The 19,839-nt window shown below is 36.3% G+C and overlaps 1 protein-coding gene across 2 annotated transcripts in view; it reads right to left on the bottom strand.

The window, feature by feature from the left end:
* Positions 1–19,839, bottom strand: part of LNPEP (leucyl and cystinyl aminopeptidase) — an 84,790-nt gene that overhangs the window by 18,424 nt on the left and 46,527 nt on the right. For both annotated transcript variants that reach the window (XM_008055047.2, XM_008055048.1), the window contains exons 5-11: positions 16,591–16,711; positions 15,811–15,965; positions 13,864–13,977; positions 12,270–12,401; positions 7,146–7,277; positions 4,598–4,758; positions 4,279–4,367 (exon numbers count right to left, since the gene is read on the bottom strand). In XM_008055047.2, coding sequence (XP_008053238.1) covers positions 4,279–4,367; positions 4,598–4,758; positions 7,146–7,277; positions 12,270–12,401; positions 13,864–13,977; positions 15,811–15,965; positions 16,591–16,711 — 904 coding nt within the window. The remainder of the gene's footprint in view (positions 1–4,278; positions 4,368–4,597; positions 4,759–7,145; positions 7,278–12,269; positions 12,402–13,863; positions 13,978–15,810; positions 15,966–16,590; positions 16,712–19,839) is intronic.

The raw sequence follows: 19,839 nt of genomic DNA, 5'->3' as shown, positions 1-19,839 counted from the left end.
TATGTTTTAAATCTATTATAATCATTAACAGATTAACAGTTCAGTTTTCAGTCCACTGAGTAGCAAAAAAAGAGTGAGCAACTCCAATATTAAATGGCAGAAGCCCAGATGAAGTAATCTAATAGTGATTCTAAAAAACCATTTTTTAATGAGTTATGAAAATCAACTACTGTTTTACAAAGTCATGTTAAATATCAAAACAAAAAACATGTTTTTTGTTTGTTTGTTTGTTTGTTTTGAGTTGGAGTCTCACTCTGTTGCCCAGACTGGAGTGCAGTGGCCACTCCCGGCCACCGCAGCCTCGACCTGCTGGGCTCCGGTGATCCTTCTGCCTCAGCCTTCCAAGTAGCCAGAATTACAGGCATGTGCTACCATGCCCAGCTGATATGTTTGATTTATTGTAGAGATGAGGTCTCGCTGCCCAGGCGGGTCTCGAACCCGTGGTCTCAGGCAATCCACCCACCTCAGCCTCCCAAAGGCGCGGGATTACAGGCTGAACCACCAAGCCCAGCTAAAAAACATGTTACTACAATGTTCCATTTCCTGTCCAGTGTGCTCCAGAGGGCTAGTATAATACAGGCAGTTGAACTGCATCTCCCTTGTTCAAAAGCATCCCTTTGTCTAATATCCCTTTCTTTCTTCCTTATTTAATTGGGGGGTGGGGGAGTCAAGAGCAGAGAATGGCACATGATAAATATTTTAACTGCTATCTTCCCTCCTTCTTTCTTCCCAATTGCCTTTCTCTCCCATGATATGTCTTAGTTTTACAGCAATGTTTCTGATACAGTGATATCCTTTCAGAAACATGAATGCTTTAATTTAGATTCAGTATGAAAATCTCCTAGAGTAAAAAAATTTAGGTCTGAGTAATGTGGGTAAGAGACAGAGAGGGAGAGAATAAGAAAGGGAAAAGGGAAACATTTTTAAAGTATAACTTCCTCAATATGTAGCCTGGAAAAATGGCTCTTTTCAGCTACTCTTATGCACAATAAACAAACATTAATTGTTTGTAATTCATGTATGTGAGGAAAAACAACAAATATATTGACAGATTATAACTCCTACTTATGATGGAACTAATGGACTAAACTAGCACCCCTTAAATTAGAATATATGAACATATACTATAAATTTAACAAATTATCAAGCATCAAGATAACACACTATACTAAAGTATTGGTGGCATTAAATTAGCCCAAAGTCACTCTGTCTACTACATTTCTTTTGAGAATAGAACAAAATGAAAATGCAATTAAAATAAGAGTAATTCTCATTGGAGTATTAGGAACCAAGAAGATGCAACTGTCCTCAGAGTTCAACATTTTTTGTAAGGAAAGAATATATTCAGTGTGAACTCTAAACCTGAGCAGCAGCAGCAACAGCAGCAGCAAGGGAAGTAACACAGTTGATAAGAGGAAGTAACAGTCACTGTGTTCATCATATATTGGCCCAGTTCCAGCTCTAGATTAAGCCATTATATTCTAGTATACTTTGTATATTGTCCTTTACTAAGAACCTTTTCAAATGAAGGGACACAGAAGACATCATTTCATCAGGCTTTACATGCTCTTTTCCTACAATGTTTAAAAGTGAGGCTTGAGTCGCTTCATTACAGACTAAAATTCATTCATTCAGTAAACTCATATGTGCCTACTGGGTACTAACATGAATTCATACAGTGATTTATATAGCCATGATCCCTACCCTTAATGGGGAATAAGTCTAATGAGAGGATGAATATTAGTGAAACAGCACTTACATACATGACCAGTGGAGTAGAGATTGTTACTTAAAAACCTAAGGAAGGCATCTAACCTCTCTGTGGGGCGGAGGGGGAGAAGTTCCTGGAGCAAGCGGTGGCTGAGCTAAGATCTGAAGAATGAATGGAAGTAGGTCAAGGGTGCTCTTCAAGGAGTGGAAACAGCACAAGCAAAGGCCCAGAGACAGGAGACAGTATGACATGTTTGAGTTGCTGAAAGAATGTTTGTGTAGTGAAAGCACAGAATGCCAGGTAAGGGTTAAGAAGGTTAATGCAGGAAAATATGAGCTGGTCTACAGAGTAAAAATCTCAGAAAATTTTTTTTTTTTGGGCTCGGCAATCTCCTTCCCAAAGGCGTGGGATTACAGGCTGAGCCACCGAGCCCAGCTTTTGAGTTGGAGTCTCACTCTGTCGCCCAGACCGGAATGCAGTGGCATGCTCCTGGCCACCGCAGCCTCGACCTGCTGGGCTCCAGCAATCCTTCCGCCTCAGCCTTCTGAGTAGCCAGAATAACAGGCATGAGCTACCACACCCGGCTGATTTATTTATTTATTTATTGTAGAGATGAGGTCTTGCCAAGTTGTCTGGGCGGGTCTCGAACCCGCGGGCTCAGGCAATCCACTCACCTCGGCCTCCCAAAGCACTGGGATTACAGGCTGAGCCACCAAGCCCGGCCAAAATCTCAGATTTTAACAAGTTCACATGTAAACTGAGCTAACAACTAAAGAGATGATAAAAACAGATTTTCTTATTGTCCAATTACTTCTAATACCACCAAAAAATTAATAGATTGTCAGAAAGTTTACAAAATTTTCTTATTGGTTCCTTTCAAATGTTCCCTACATGTTTGGGCCATGCTGCAGGATCTGGGGAGATGGGGTTATTTGCTCTCCCTTCAGTCAGAGACTCTGCTTTCAGGGCCCACTTAGAGTCTTGTTTCATCTAAGAAAGCAGCAATTCCTTGCTCCTCCAGCTATGCTATCAAAGACATGATGACATCACCAACTGCTCCTAGAATTTTAAATAATAAGATTGCTGTTGCTTTAACACTCCACTGTGGTAAAACTGCAATGAAACTGGAACACTCATATATTTCAGGTGACATTATCAACTGTTACCATATGATACAAGGGCAATTTAGTTATATGTATCAAATCACAAAAAGTAACATGGTCTTCACTTTTTAGAAGCACGCCTAAAAAAGAGTTGTTATAATGGAAAACCCTTAAGACTTAAAATAATTGAGAAACAATATTTTTTTATAAAGACAAATAGTTGATCAAGTAGGTGAAGTCAACTGCTGTATATGTTAAGTTTCTCATAAAGGCAAGATACAGAAATCACATATACATAATGATTGCAACTAAGTAAAAAAATATGTATTAAAAATGACTGGAAACATAATCATGAGAGTAGTTAAAGGGTAATGAGATTTGTTCTGCTTTTTCCAGATTTTATGTAATGTAAATACATTCTATTAAGATTTATTTTTCCAATAACAACATTAATAGTGATACTTAACATTTGCATATCATATAACAAAAGCCAGGCATTGTTCTAGTTGCTTTACATAAACGAACTATAATCCTCAACACAACCCTATAAAGTAAGTATAATTACTATCTCTAACCTATAATTGAGGGAATGAGGCTCAGAGAAATCACATAACTTGCCTAAAATCAAACAAGTCAACACTGGTAGAGCTCAGAATTGAACCAGGCTACCTGGCCCCCAGAATCTGTTTCCTTACTCAAAGTTACACTCATTTCTCAGAAATAGGCTACATGCAAATTCAAACAAGAATTTTTCCCTATTCATCAATCTAAAAGCATCACTAATAGTTTCTATAGAACTCAAGAGACTTAAGTTCTTTTCGAATGTAAATTAAGGGGAGAATATGTGGTGTGACATTCAAAGTGGTATTTAACAAATAGCTAGAACATTTCAGTTGCTTTTTATAGACTCCTTGTAGGTCAGCATACACTACTATTATATTTTATTATCCCCCTCCTCCTTGCTGTCAGTTTCTTGCTCCATTTTCCCATCACCACGAAATGTATATTATGTCTGCAGGACACATTACAATAACTATTTATTCTAAATCTAGCTCATGAATCAGCCCTCATTATGCATATAAGTCATCTAGGGTGCATCTTGCTAAAATACAGTTGCTGTAGCCCACCCTAAAGGTAGATAGCAAAAGATATGTTAAGAAAGTGGCTCTATTACTTCTTACTTTGTAACATAAAATATTGATCTAGGACATAAAAATACAGCATTTGCTATTTTCCAACAGGACTGCCAGGACATTCCCTGCAACTTTCTGTATCTTATTTTACATGATTGAAGGCCAATTTTGTGCAGGTTACACAGACCCAATCTCAAGAGTCACCTCTTGTGTGTGCCAGTTCAGAGAGTGTGCAAACTGAAAAGTGAAATTTTCCATCTGCTCTTTATTCAGATTTTAAAAATTAGGCCATTTTCAATTTCTTATCAGAAAGGTGTTATTATAGCCAAACCTGATTTCTTATCCAGTAATGATACCGATCGATATTTTGAATAATTTCTTCCTCCAGTGATGTAGGAGAGTGGAATATGCCACAGGTAGCTGTAAAACAAAAATATTGAAAATGATTACCCTTTCCAATAATTCATTAGTTACACATGATTTGTTGGGATTTGGGGGGCAAAGGAAGCAGGAAGATGAAATTATTTAAGCTATTCCCATAAAGGGATAATCTTGTGAGGTTTCAGGGGAATGTATGATTACAAGACATTTAAAAATTCTTCAACCTGAAGGCACAAAAGAGAAGGCATGAAAAGCAAGAGGGCATGTACCTTGCATCTGAAGGCTGAATCTCAGGCTTCATATTTAAAAAAAATTTCTCTTGCTGTATAAAAAGTTCTTTTCCTTTTCTTTGAACAGTCACTAGAGGAAATCCTTTCTGCAGGGTCCAGGTTTTCATCATTTTCTTTACATCAAGTGTTTGGTTTGTGACCTACGGGGAAAAGAAATTAATTATTTTGCTAAAGATAAAAATTAGTTTAAAAATTTTTACAGCTTAAATTTGTTTGTACTCGTTCCTCTTCCTACTTAATGTTAACATTAAAAAGAAGCAGGAAGGTTGTATTCTCCTTCCTTCCTCCTTCCCTCCCTCCTTTCCTTCCTTCCTGTTTTTGAGTTGGGTTCTCATTCTGTCGCCCATGTTAGAGTGCAATGGCAGGATCATGACTCACCACAGGCTTGACTGCCTGGGATCAGGAGATCCTTTTGCTTCAGTCTCCCAAGTAGCTGGGACTACAGGTGTGCGTCACCATGCCCCACTCATTTTAAAATTTTTCTGTGGAGGTGAGGTCTCAGGCTGGTCTCAAACCCCTAAGCTCAAGCAATCCTCCTGCCTTGGCCTTCCAAAGTGCTGGGACTATGGGCATTTACATTTCGAGCCCAGGGAAATGAGCAACTGCTAAAAGGAAAGCATCTTGTAACAGAACTAAGTGGTCACTAAGGAAGTTAAAGAGGTACTACATAGAAAAGTAGGACATATATCAACCAAATAAGAGTTCATTAAGATTAAAAATCTCTATGAAAGTATAAGCATTCTTTCAAGTCACAATATTACTATCTAGAATGTATGACAAATGGCACATAGTCTAAAATCAGAAACACTGCTACTCAATCCTGTGAATCACCCAAATCCTAGTTTCTCTTGATGCTCCTACCCTAGACCTCCATAAAAGTTAGTCTTTGAAAATCCAATGTTGTGGGAGGGCCAGGGAGCAGCAGCTGTAGCAGAAGAGTGATACATAAACAGGACAGCTGCCTTAACCTTAAGTCTTTCTAGAAAACAGTAGTACACCCTTTTCATGGTCGCAGACCTTCCCAGAAAATACATGAACTTATCTATAAAATCTAGAATCCAGTTTCAGAGGTTCACAGTCCCTTCTAAGGCCCACAGCCCTGAAGACATCTAATATCAATAATTAAGAAGCAATTTTTGAACAATTGTCTCTTTAAAGGTGGGTTGAATTTATGATTCAAATTATTTTTCTAGATTACATATGGATTTGAATTGCAAGCAACAAAGTCATCATGTACCTAAATTGATAATATCATTCTACTATGACAGGTCTTACTGTAGTCACCATATGCCTAATGATTTAAATCATACACAAAACGTGGAGCAAATCTCCCCAAATTCATTGTGATATTAAGCTTACATTTCCCATGGCTCTGAACTATTTATTTCCGGACCAGAGGCTTACTCCAAAGCAAAGTGCTCTGAGGCATTACTGAAATGAACAGGCCAGTGCATGGTTTGATGTGGATGCTGAAAAATCTGAGGATACCGTTAAGAACTAGGTTAGACCAGGAAAATACCATGATGCAAAAGTTACAGTCAGTGGGGAAGGCAGAAATATGTTCTAGTATCAAGAGATAAGACAGTGAGTATAAAATAAACGATGTGGCTTTCAATTGAGATGCTACTGTATGATCAGAGGAAAAAAACAATGATTTGGAAGCAACTGTTAGGTAATAAGGCCTGACCCCTCTTCTCCAAGACAGCTCAGAGAGGAGGGAAGGTATGTCTTTTGGGCAAAGGTTTATCAGCTAGAAAACACCAGGATTCAGATACGGCAAGGAAGCAGAAAGACTTTGAAACTGCATGTGATGTTTTATACATACATGGTTTTTCTGGGGAAAATATTTCATCAAACTTTCAAATGTCTGTGATCTTCCAAAGTACTAAGAACCACTAAACTACATCATGGTAACAAGTTCAAATACTTATATGAGTTGTGGAGTCGGCATACACACATGAGGCATGCTGAGTTTCATGCACTATTTTGAAGCATAACTTCTAGCTATAATTACACTGCTTGTTAGAATATTTGCAGGCATGACAAAATCCTAACAGCAAAATGATCCAAGGGCAACATGCAGCATTATGATGTGATATATAATCTACTCTCGAGTAATATAGCCACAAAAGACAAGAGATTCATAGAGCAAAGAACAGAATCATGAAAAGAGGCAGAAAAACTAGAAAAGGATAATAGGAAAAGAAAGAATTTAAAAAATCAAATAGGAATACAGTATTGTCCATCAATACAGAGAAGATAAATTTCCTACAAAAATAAAAATGGCTACCAAGGCCACACACTTTTTTTCAACAATTAAGGACAATGCTTCCATTTCTTAAGTTCAGTGCTCCATTCATAAATGTTTATATACCAGGCTCCATCCCTCTCTCTCTTAAATAACTGTTCTTGGTACCATAGACTTATTTACATAGATGATAAAAAATATACATAGAAGAACTTCTTTCTTCCTACTGTAAGATAAATAAATGAGTTTACTGTAAGAGCTAATAAATGTGTCACTTACCTCATTAAAGCTATCCCATAGATCATCACTTTGAATGGATGCATAGCTATGATTATGCAGATAAAGAACAACAGCATGTTGAAATATATCTTCACTAAGGTAAGTTTTCAGCATTAGCAAGAGAGAAGCTCCCTATTTTTAAAAAAGGTGAGGAAAAAGGAAGAACATAATAAAACATTATAGGCTACAGAATTGAGAATCTAAAATTCAAAATATTAACATTCTAAATATAGTCTTTCATTATAGAAAAATTTAGTTACAATATACTGTTATTTGTCTCATATAACTAGATGTGGACTGTGGTCAACTATCTTAAAAGTACTTTCAGGGATTTGAAAAAAATTAATGGAGTACATTCCCATGTGCACCAATTCTAACAAGCCATTCTGTGAGGTCTATCAGTATACTCACTGTTTCAGCGTTAATGTTGAAAAGCTAAGTATTTATAAATATATTTTTAATAGAAAAACATGCTAAATTTTCTGTAGCAACTCCACTTCCATTCCCAATGCTAGTACCAGCTGAATTCACCAGCACGCACTACTGGAGACAGTTGTTTAGGCAAAAATCTTGATGTAATCCCTAACTCCTCTCTTCTTTTCCACATCCAACCCATCAGCAAATTCTACTGGAACTACAATATAGTTCAAGTTCAACCATAACTCATCACCACCACTTTCAAAACTCTCTGCTAGATAGTACATTAATTTCTAATTTTCATAGATCATGTTGTGAAGTAATCAAGATCTCGCTTCTTCCTACAGAGTCGCTTCAAATGTTTGCAGCCAACAAATGTTTTGGGCAGCAAGTATACACTAGTGACTCATAACTAGCCACACCACCATTCAGGCCACACTATATCCATTCATATATGTGTCGTCATTTCTAATCCTGAAACAACAACCTTCTCAGTGAAGCCTTTCCTTATTCAAAGTAGAAATCATATTTATCTATCTTCAGCAGCAATTTGTATTACTTCCTGTATCTTTTATATATTCATTTATACTACACTGTATGCTAGTTGGGGGAAAAACTGAAAAGCTCAACTCCAATGACTAAAACAATGTCTACAACACAGTAAACACCCAAGTAAGTTTTTTTTTTTTAATGAATTTCACTTTTGATAAAAGTGTAGCCATGTCAAGTCATCAAGATTACCAATACACATAACTAAATGCATTACCTATTACTCTTTCATTTCTACATCATACTTCATGGCGATGACTTGTTCTATAAATGAAAATGCTCTTTCTTTTTCCCATCTGTCCCCCTTCTCTCCTGCATCATCAACTTTCCCTCTTCCATAATATTCCTATTAACAAGACAAAAACTATGTAACATTCCTAATTTTAAACAATAAAAGACTCACTACTTTTCCTTAACTTCACACCTCCTCCAGTTATTGTGCTGTCTTTTGCTCCCCCTTTGTAGTAAAACTCCTCAAAGAGTTGCCAGCATTTGCCGTTTCATCTGCTCTCTTTCTATTTTCTCTTGAGCATCTTCTAATCATCACTCCACTGGAAGTATTTTTATCAAGGTCACTGAACTTCTTGGTGCCAAACTAATGTGAATTCTTGGGCTCATCTTATCAACCAATTAGTAGCATGTGAGACGACTGATCACCCACTCTTCCTTGAAAGTCTCAGGACACCACTCTTGATTCTTCCCTGCTCATTGACCATCCCTCAGTCTCTTTTGGGGATTCTCCTCATCCTAGCATTTGATCTATGAATCTCTTTTCTTCTATATATAAATTTACTTCCGAGTTGATCTCCTCCATTCTAAGGGTTTTAAATGACTCCCTAATTTATATATCTAACCAGACTTCCCCTCTGAATTCCAGACTCATATCCAAATACCTGCTTGGTATCTCCACTTGGCTGTCTAATGCACGTCTCACACTCACTCAGAACAAAACTTTCCCCTTTCTTTCCTTAAATCTACTTCTACTCCTACAGCAGTATTCTCCATTTCAGCAAATGGCAACGCTATTTTTCCAGATGTTCAGGCAAAAATCTTGATGTGATCCCTGACTCCTCTCTTCTATTCCACATCCACGCCATCAGCAAATTCTACTAGATCTATAATATAGTCCAAGTCCAACCATAACTCATTACCACCACTCTCGTCCAGGTCACTATTCTCTTGCCACCCATCTGTTATAATAGCATTCTCACTAGCCATTCTGACTAAATGTGCTGTTGAAGACTAGAGTGATCTTTTACAAAATGTCATACCTTATCTCTGATCAAATGGATTTTCATTTTACTTAGAAGAAAATCAAGGTCCTTACATGGCTTATTAGATCCTTGAAGGATCTGGCCCCTTATAATTCCTCTGACTTCATCTACTACTCTCCCCTCTGCTTTCTCTACTTCAGGCACACTGGCTCCTTGCTGGTGCTTGAGGATATGCAACGCGATCTCATATCTCAAGATATGTAGAGGTTCCCAAGATCAGTCCTAGGTATGATGATGTACAAGGAGGATTCACAGGACTCAGCATACAGTCATACTCACCACTATGATTTAGTACGGAGAAAGGATAATCAGCTAAGAAAAAAGGTACATGGGGTGAAGTCCAGAGGAAACCTGACACAAGCTTCCAAGAGTCCTCACCCAGAGGAATCACACAGGATACACTTAATTTCTCCAGCAAGTTGTGATAACGTGTGAAATACTGTCTACCAGGAATGCTCATTAAAGATTCAGTGCCCAGGGTTTTTATTAGGGGCTACTCATGAAGGTACCTTCTGCCTAGCATATGCAAAGTTCCAGACTTCCAGAGGGAAAGCAGTTGTTCAGCATATACTGTACTGTACAGTGTAGGCACAGTGAGCCACTCTTATCATGGAATGGTGGGAACTCTCCCAAAACCCAAATTCCCACATGCCACCCAATGGCCAACCTTGCCTGTAGGCCTTTCAAAGGATGGCGGTCTCAGGAATGCTACATTAACTCTTTCCCCCAAACAAGTTCTATGTATGGGTTCTTTCCTCTGTCTATAACATTCTTCTCCCAGAAAACTACATGCCTCTTGCCTTAGATGGTTTTCAAATGTCACCTTACAAGTCTTCCTTGACCATGCTATACTATAAACAGCATTTCCTTTGTCACTCTCATTTCCCTTACTATGCTTTACTTTCATATCAAGTACTTATCACCTAACATGATACCTATTTATTCATTCATGTATATAGTATCTGCCTCCACCTTTGATCCCTGAGATGGAATCTTCACAGAAGAGACATAGTCTACCTTGTTCTCTGATGTATCTATCTCTAGCACCCAGAACACTTGCTAGATTTGCTAAATAAATGAATACTCATAAAACAAACTGTAACAGAATTAGGCTTGATGATTATGAAGACCAAACAGAATATGTCTGCCAAACCCATTTCCCTACTGGTATTTACTTCTTCTTGCACACAATATTAATATGTTATCCAAAAACATATTATTGATATTTTTCTCCAGTATATGTATATTTGCCAGATTCCCAATTCTAAAATAAGTAGTTACCATATAACAGGAGTTAAGTATGATGTGAAAACCACATGATCAGAAGACACTGAATTCTGGGTTTAGAGGGTAGGGATCAGAGGGAGGCAGAACTCTGTCACAACAAATTCTGAAATAACTGTTTTGTTTAAGTTCTTTATAAGAACAGAATCACAAGTTTAAAAATTTTCTTTATTGACAGGTCAATAAAGAATGGGCTTTAAAAATCACAGCAGTAGCTCTAATTGGAATGTATTTAATATAGCCAATTGAACTCCTGATTTCCTTGTTTGTTAACAGTACCTATTCTAGAATTCTCCCTGACAATCAGCCTTGAATCTGGAAAATCTTTCTGCCTCCTTCTTTACTGGCCTTACCCTGTGACTAAATACTTTAAGTATACCCCCACCCAGTGTTTTTTATACCCACTGCTTTCTTACTATCACTCCTCATTCCAAACTTTTACCATTCCATGCCTAGACTTCAACAGCAATTTCCTGACTTTAGGTCTCTCCCCACTTAAATGCATGTCACAAAATGAAACCAATTTCATTTTCCTAAATAGTAACTTTAATCAAGTCACTCCTCTACAGCTTCCCATTTCTTACAGGAAGGTTCCTATGGCATTCAGGGCCTTCTACATCCAGGCCCCGCCCACTTTCCTCCCTTTCCCTACTACACTAGCAGCTTCCACCGCAGTCAAACATTGATTCTAAACAACATTCCTGGCCTGTTACTATTCCAGACTTTTTCTTTGCAGACCTCACTGTCCTACTCCTGTCTTACCTTACTCTTCCCATTCCTCTTTACTTATATTTTTATTATTTACCTCATTTAAATTCCCATTTTCCTCCAAAAAAATTTATCTTCATTATACCAGGGAAAAATTCCCAGTGCCATTCATTTAGTAGGTATTTATTACTGCTCCACAAGTAACCACCACCTAAACTTTGAGTTTCTTGATGAACACATAGATCATTATCCCACACGTTTTATGTATTTTCTTCTCTATTTAGCACAGGAATTTAATGTATTAATCAAACAATCTGATAGCCAAAATAAAATAAGGAGGCAAATAAGCCCTAACATTCATTCCTCTCCCCAACACAAATATGAATGACATTGATATCCCTGTTCTTCCGTTCTCTGGACTATGGTGATACTAATGAGGTTTCTAATTTTCTGCTTTTTTTTTTTAACTTCCAAACCTAGAGTTTGTATTTTTGATCCTGCAAGCTGATCTTCAGTTCTTAACACCTCTTTCTGCTTATTTGTTTTGGCAATTCTAACTTTGGAATACACCTCAATTCTAGAAACACAGTCAAGGGGTTGCTTAGGACCATCCCTACACACATTCTACCTGTAGATCTGGAGAGTAAACCAACTATAAGAGATGTGCTGCTGTAAGAACTGGAATTCTTGTCATAAAACTTATGAGAGAGATTGAGAAAGAAACAAAACTCACAAAAAAGTTAAGTTCAAGATTTAATAGAAGCAAATATTTTATAAGTTTGACATGATACCTAAAAAAAAAAATCTTTAAAGCAATCTAAATCATGTAGCTTGCTCACATAGGAAATTAATTTGAAACCTACTCCAGCTACTTTTTTGTGCACAGCAATACCTTAAAGTAGGAAAGAGAATCAAACATTTCTTCAATTTGCTCTGAAGATTGAACAGATGATGATATTGGATGAGATGAATTCAAAGCATCTTTCTTCATGGTTTTAAATCGAGCATCTAAGAAATCTTCATACTAGCAAAAAATGAAACAATAGAATATCACAAACAGTATCAAAGGCAAAGGTAAGTATAATAATTATTCATATGAATTAAACTAATTATTGTTTAAGGTCATTATGAAAAAAAAAGCTTCACTAAACTTTGGAATATAAGCTTTTGAAAGTGTAGGAAGATTGTGACCTTCATCAATATTCCTTAAATTTAAAAATACAATTATAACCTGGCCACATCAAAATTAGCATTTCCTAAATGACAGCATAAGAGGAACTAAGAATCTATTACTAAAGTAAACAAATGCCAACTCTGAACATTCAAAATGAATTTTTTAAAAAGGATAGTGTATATTTTAAAAATAAACCTGACGTTTCAAAAAGAGAGAACAAAAACTGGTCCTCATACTGACTTCTCACATATAGACCAATGCTTCTACTAAAATAATATACATTTCCCTTAACTGAGATCCATTTTACATAAAATATAACTCTTAAACAGAAAGAATTCTTTGAGAGCTTAGCAGATAAGTTCTCCTGAAATACAGAAGTTTTTAAACATTCTGGGCACCACCAAGTGGTGAAACTGTATATCCCACTGGTTAATTAAGTAGCATATACAGATTCAGAATACCTTGCTTAGTATTCCAGCAAAAATTAATGCCTCCTAGTGCTTGAATATTTTGAATGGAGTTCTCACAAAAATTTCAAATTGAAAGCTATAAGAGTACTTCTGTTTTAAAGCAGTCTTAGATCATATCTCCAAAAAGTTTAATACAAAGTCACAGAATTTTAGAGTTGTAAGGGTATCATTACACTTTCTCACCTATTGCTTGAATTAGTTTGGTAATAGCTGTCATACTATGCCCTAGTGTGTTTGAATATCTCTAAGTATAGGAAATATCTCCAGAGAGTGTGACAACATAGTGACAATATGATTATGCCTCTCTATAATAAAATGGTATTCCAAGTTTTTGGGAAGGGCACAGAGTATGGTCTGTACTTTAAAAAGTAAATGATATATTTATATCTATATCTACATACACATCACTATTATAAGAATGCACACAGCGATAACAGAGAGACAGAATTGCCACAAAAATGTCTTAATTTTATTCTCTGTATACAGGATTAAATGTTCTGTTTCGCAAAAAAGACTTTTCAATTTTATCTAAATTCCTTCAAGCAGAAGGACCACATCTTTTAAAAATAAAATGCAGCAAAGCAATTTAAAATGTTATCTTAATGACAAAAATGTAAAATAATCAGACATAATTTAATCTTCCAATGAAATACACCAATAAACAAATGTATAATTGTCATTGTCAAATCTCAAAAGGTATAGATATCAGTAACAAAGGTCAATTTTATTATACCTTTCTGAAACATTTTCATTACTCCAATGCATAAAAAATACTTGACAAATAGGATTTGATGACTTTTCCTCCTAGGATTCATCGTAGGCCAAAGAAACTTTGTACTTACACTGGAGAGCTCTTGGAATATTTTTTCCAAAGAGAAATATTCCATGAATGTGGCAAATCCTTCATTTAGCCATAGATCATTCCACCACTGCATTGTTACCAGATTACCAAACCACTGTAGGAGAAAACAAACTCTTCACCAACAGGATATTTATATCCCCAGGAACTTTCTAATAATTGACTGAATTATCATATTAATCACCTATAACCAAATTACAATTTCTTAAAAATACACTGGCAATATAGTCAAAACAAACTATATTCAAGGTAATTTAAAACTTACAAAAGTTACATAAATTTATTTTAAAAGTGAAATAAAAATGTTAACATTTTTACCTTGACTGGGAAAACAAGCAAGAAAGACTATTAGCATATTTATTAATTTAACAAGCTAAATAGCATACCATATAGGAAATAAAAACATCTTTTAGCCATCTCATGAAAGCGTGACTGTCCAGATAATTAAACTCTTCTACCTTTTCATATCAAGTTTACAAGATTATTAGATAATTTTCTGTTGTCTCTACAATCATCCATGACAACTAAAAAATAAATCTCTATGTGACAGATTTTCCATAGTCACAGAGCATGTACATTTTGTTTCTCCTCAGTTGTCCAAACTGAAGACAGTATTTGCATGATTCAAACCAGAATTCAAACAACACTCCTTTAAAAAGTTGGCATATACATAAACAAGTGAAATCAGAAATATTTTTAGATGTTTTCTTCTATGAGTAGTAAGAAGAACTAAAATAAAAATAATAAGAGAAATAAGAAAAAAATAATAGCAGACTCTCCTGAAAAAACGTATCTCAAAAATCCTTGAAATAAAAAGGTTGCAGGATACGTAATTTAGTCAGTGTGGCCTAACGCTTATCTCAACTCAGCAGCAAAAGGATGGGGTTACTAGGTAAAGCAAAATACTTTTGAGAATTGTAATCTCAAAATTCTAAGATATTATCTTAAGACCTGTTTCAGAGGAAAATGATTTATACATCCTAAAGAAGAAATAACAGAGAAATGCCTCCCAAGTGGTGATGGGTGGCCCCAGAAACAACAGACCCAGAAGAGTCCCCCAAAGACAACTTATCTACATAACCAATTTATAAAAATAATTAAGTATATGCTTCATAGGCCAGCTTGTCTTGACTCTTCACAAGGGCTATAGACTGTTTGAGGGAGAGAGTAAACTGACCAGAGTACGCCCTGTTCTTTCATTTCCTGTCACTGTCATGACATCACCCAAACCATACCCAACACTGATAAGCACCTCTTTAAGAGACAACAGAGACAAGGTGTGGGTGAAGAACAGGGGTGTTATGTACCCATATAATTTTATTTCCTTTTTTGCATGTCCTACAAAAAGTACCCTTGCCCTTTTTTCAGGAACCCACCCTTCCCAATTAAAAGAGAGCCCAGTTCTAGCAGGAGATGGAAAAATATACCTAGTCCTGACGATTACAGTGCGAGCTGTCAGAAAAGAGTGCAACTAAGGGAAACGGTTTCTTCCCCACAAGTAATATCGAGTAGCAGGCATTGGTCAAAGGTGAAGCAGCTGTGCATTAGTGAGGGATAAAAAAAGACCTTGAAAAGACGGTGCTCTTCAAGCCCCAGTACTACTACTTAATGGCTGTATGACTTTGAGAAAGTCATTATTTCAGTGAAATCTCAGTTTCCGCATCTATAAAATGAGATTATCACCCACCTTAGAGTGGCTGAGAAGTGAGATAACAGATGTGAAAATGCTTTAATCTATGAAGTTCTCTATAAACATTTGATAGCATTTTCATCTGAAAATTAAGTTTGTGTTTAAACAAGCATTTTTTTAATAATGAAAGAAGGTAATACTGAAAAAAAAGCTGATTAATCAGTATCTAAGTGTATTCTAAAACTCCAGGATATGAAGTAGAACACAGGTATGCAATATGACAGCCTTGTCTGCTAATACCTGATGGGCCAGCTCGTGAGCAATTATTTTAGTCACCAGTTTTCTATCCGCCACTGAAGAAGTATTATTGTCATACAGAAGTGTCTCTTCTCGGAAAGTAAGCAAACCCCAATTTTCCATTGCTCCTGCTTCAAAGTCAGGAATAGCCACCAAATCTAGACATAACAGGGGAGAAGTAATCAAATTTCCCTTCATCCAAGACATTTTCTTGTTAAATCAAAATATGCCATCCAGTAGCTTATACACCCAACAAACAAAATCTTCCTTATTCTAGCTCTGCATGCTCCTTACCTACCTGTCAGCTGAGGAAGACCTGATCAAACCCATTTAAGTCATTGTCCCTAAACGAACAAAGAGATACCTAATTTCTTCACAATGAATCAATGTCCCAGAAATGAAGGACAAAGTCCTTCTATCTAGGACTAGTTCCACATTGAACAACACTGAACTCCTCTTGCTTTCCTGAGCTCCATTACTCAGTTTTTATTATTTGAATCAGGAATTTCTTGGGAATTAGAATTAGTTAAACTCTAGACTAAGCCCTAAGCAAATTCCCACTTAGCACCTTTTAACGGCCCCATAAACTTCAAGTGTTTTAAGCTCCAAGTTCAGATACATTCATGGAATATAAATAACCTTATAATTACCATTTTTAAAGCATTAATAATGTATCTTGGTTTTCTTTTAAAATAACTTGGGCAAAACCTCTTTCTTAAAAATCTGCAAAATAAATCTAGGTTATAATCCTAATTAAAATCAGAGGCTTTGTTTGACTCTTACCCAATTTCTTAAGTGGGTATTGAATTTCAAAGTAGTTTTGATAAAACTCAAGAAGCTTCACAGTTGTTTCCAAGGCATGGTGAACTTGACCAATCTTTTCTGGTACAGCATAAATAGAAACCTAAAGGGAAACATTATGTATGAGGTAAGAACATTAAAATGCCATGATATTTAGTTAAGCACTGTCAAGACTAGCATATCTGGAAAATGTACAGAATTGTCTGAGATCTTTCTGGACAGAAACTCTTGCTTATAGCTCTTTTGTCTCCCAGAGAGTTTAGCAAGTCCCTTCCACACATATAAAATGTTCAAAAATTTACTGATTCCTTTTCTTTTTTAGTTAGCAACATCCAAAATAAGCTACTTTGGGCCACCTTACTGCAATTTATAAATATTTATCCATTTAATTTTATGACACTCTTCTCTTCCTTTCCCATTATGTGCAATTGCCCTTCCTTATTTATGCACTGTAATGCTTGAGAATTATTTGAAGAACAAAACCAAATTTTCATCCTCTCAGCACCTATCACAGGGCCTGGCATCTGGCAGGCACACAATATTTAGGAGTCACATCTTACAATGGAGTTACATTCACAGTTAACACATAAGGCAGAAATTGCACATTTGTTGAATTACCCTGAGAAACCCACTAGAGATCACCACACTCTCCTTTCAGTAAGCACAGCACAGCTAGCTTTATTCCAATGCTTGGGACAGCTTACTTTTTTTTCCAGTTGTTTTGTTTTTATAGATCATATTGTATTAAATAAAACATACACACTATGAGCGGCCACAGTAACTAAAACCAACAAGGGAACAATGGGTTCACATTTTCCATTGCCCAATGAATCCAGAGCACATGCTAGGAGGGAAAGCAGATGCAATCACCCCCATTATTTAAATTGCTATTCTTTCTTTCTCTGCTAAATGAATAAATTAAGCACATATGATGTGACTAACCATAAACATCTTATTTAGTAAGTAACAAAAGGCAACATTTAAACAACTATGCTCAAAACAATGGATTTTAAGAAACAATATGTATTGTTTTTCAACTTATTAAAAAAATACCTCTATACTCATCTGGGAAAGCAGGATATGGATGAGATACAGCAGAACACAAAATGCAGATCTCAGCAGGTTGGAAATGGAAGCTTGTTGACCAATTCACCATTTACAACAAGCACTCAACAATTCACTATTTACAAAAAGCCCAAATTTTAGCTTCCCATTAAATGATTAAAAACCTGTCAACAATTTCTAAGAGGTCAAATAGATTTCAACTATAATGGTGTTTATGTGAGGTTTCAGTTTATAAACATACACATTAATCACAGAATCATGAAGATAACACAGCATAAAATTAAATGTAAGGAAAAAGATGCCTATGTAAATAAGAAATGTATAGGCTATTTGTATAATGTTAATTTTTAAAAAGCATTTACTACTGGGTAGCATTAAAATAATGAAGATTATTTATATTTACTGATATTCAAGGGGTTTCACAGTATGTTAACATATGGAAAAAGGGAGTGTATACTCTTTCTATAAGTGTGTGTGTGTGTGTGTGTGTGTGTGTGTGTACAGACACACATACATGCCAGGTATTGAATATCTTATAAAAAACTTAATCCTTAAGAGGACTAGTATAGGCAATATAGTACTAGAGTTGTAGAAGGTGAGGTTTGGAGAGGCTTAGAGAGCAGTCTACCCAAGGACTCAGAGCTAGTAAGCTGTGTACGAAGAATTTCAATTCACGTAGACTCTAGAATCCACATTTAACTATTTTGCCTCCTAATGCAGTAATAGAAAAAGAAAAAAGAAAAAAAAAGACACTTCAAACTCTTCTCTCTCAATCTCTCACTCTTTCTACACACACACACGAGAATGAGGCATATATACGGGCAATGAATAGTTAAGCTTGGCTAGATGGAAGAATTCACATCGAAGTCATCAGAAATACAGCTGAATTTATAAGAAAGGCCTTGAATAGCAGAATGATGAGTTTGAATGTAATCCTACAGGTAGTAAGATGCCAACATAGCAGATGAAAGAAAGAATGAGAAAGGAAGGGAGGAAGGAAGAAAGAGAGTAAGAAGGAAGGGAGAAAAGAAAGAAGGAGAAAAAAAGCCAAGACTGCATACATTTGAGGATACAATAAAAAGTGCTGCAGGTTTTGTTCACAAATGAGTGTAATAAGAACTACAACAAAGATGTAACTAAAGTGAAAAATTAGAGAGGGAATGACTGATTTCAGTGGGGGAAAGAAAGAAAAACTTCATGGAGAGGGTTGTATTAGCCTGAGTCTTGAATAAGAAGCAAGCCTGACTCTGTAGATGGAGCTTCTTAGGCTTTATCAAGGCTGCAAACTCTGAGTCAAGGGTTAAATGTGTGGTGCAACACTTCAAGTGGAGTTAACCGAATTACTTCAGATTTAAACAAGTCTTAATATCCTTTTATGAAAATATTTTGGAAAATCTTTGTTTTAAACTAGACATAAAGTCTTTCAATGCAAAGGTGAGGAAACTGTCTTGAGTACTTACTCAATATTGTATGCACCTACTATTAAACACTTAGTTTACTTCTTGAGTTGTGTGCCACCTTTTAATGGGGAGAATAAAGGTATGTGGTGTTACTGCTGATAAACAGCCAGAGAATCCTCATCTCTGAGAGATATGCAGTAAAGACGATACATGTCTTTTTAAAAAATTTCAGTTTTAGACTCGGGGGTAAACATGTATTTTCATTACATGGATATACTGTATAGTGGTGGGGACTGGGTCTCAAGTATGATAATCTTTTCTAATAGGAAAAGTATAACTTTCTGAAGTAGAAAAATGATAGGATTTAAGTAAATTAAGATTAAAATAAAGCTCTTTAGAAAGGAAACCCCAAACTGGCAGGATGTGCACAAAGCATAGATAATATTCCTGGTGGGGATAAAAGATATGAAACCAAAAATTTAAAAATTCAGATTATATTTCAATCATGAAGAATAACTGTTTTTGGTTTAAAAGAGCCTTTCTCAGCTGGGCTCGGTGGCTCAGCCTGTAATCCCGCGACTTTGGGAGGCTGAGGTGAGTGGATTGCCTGAGCCCGCGGGTTCGAGACCAGCCTGGGCAGGTGAGACCTCATCTCTACAATAAATCAAAAAATCAGCCGGGCGTGGTAGCGCACGCCTGTAATTCCGGCTACTCGGAAAGCTGAGGCGGAAGGATTGCCGGAGCCCAGCAGGTCAAGGCTGCGGTG

Source organism: Carlito syrichta, unplaced genomic scaffold (assembly GCF_000164805.1).
Source record: "Carlito syrichta isolate Samal-C Ts95f unplaced genomic scaffold, Tarsius_syrichta-2.0.1 Scaffold301643, whole genome shotgun sequence".
Taxonomy (NCBI): Eukaryota; Metazoa; Chordata; class Mammalia; order Primates; family Tarsiidae; genus Carlito; species Carlito syrichta.
The sequence above is the reverse complement of the archived record's forward strand: the minus strand, read 5'-3'. Positions and strand labels throughout refer to the sequence as shown.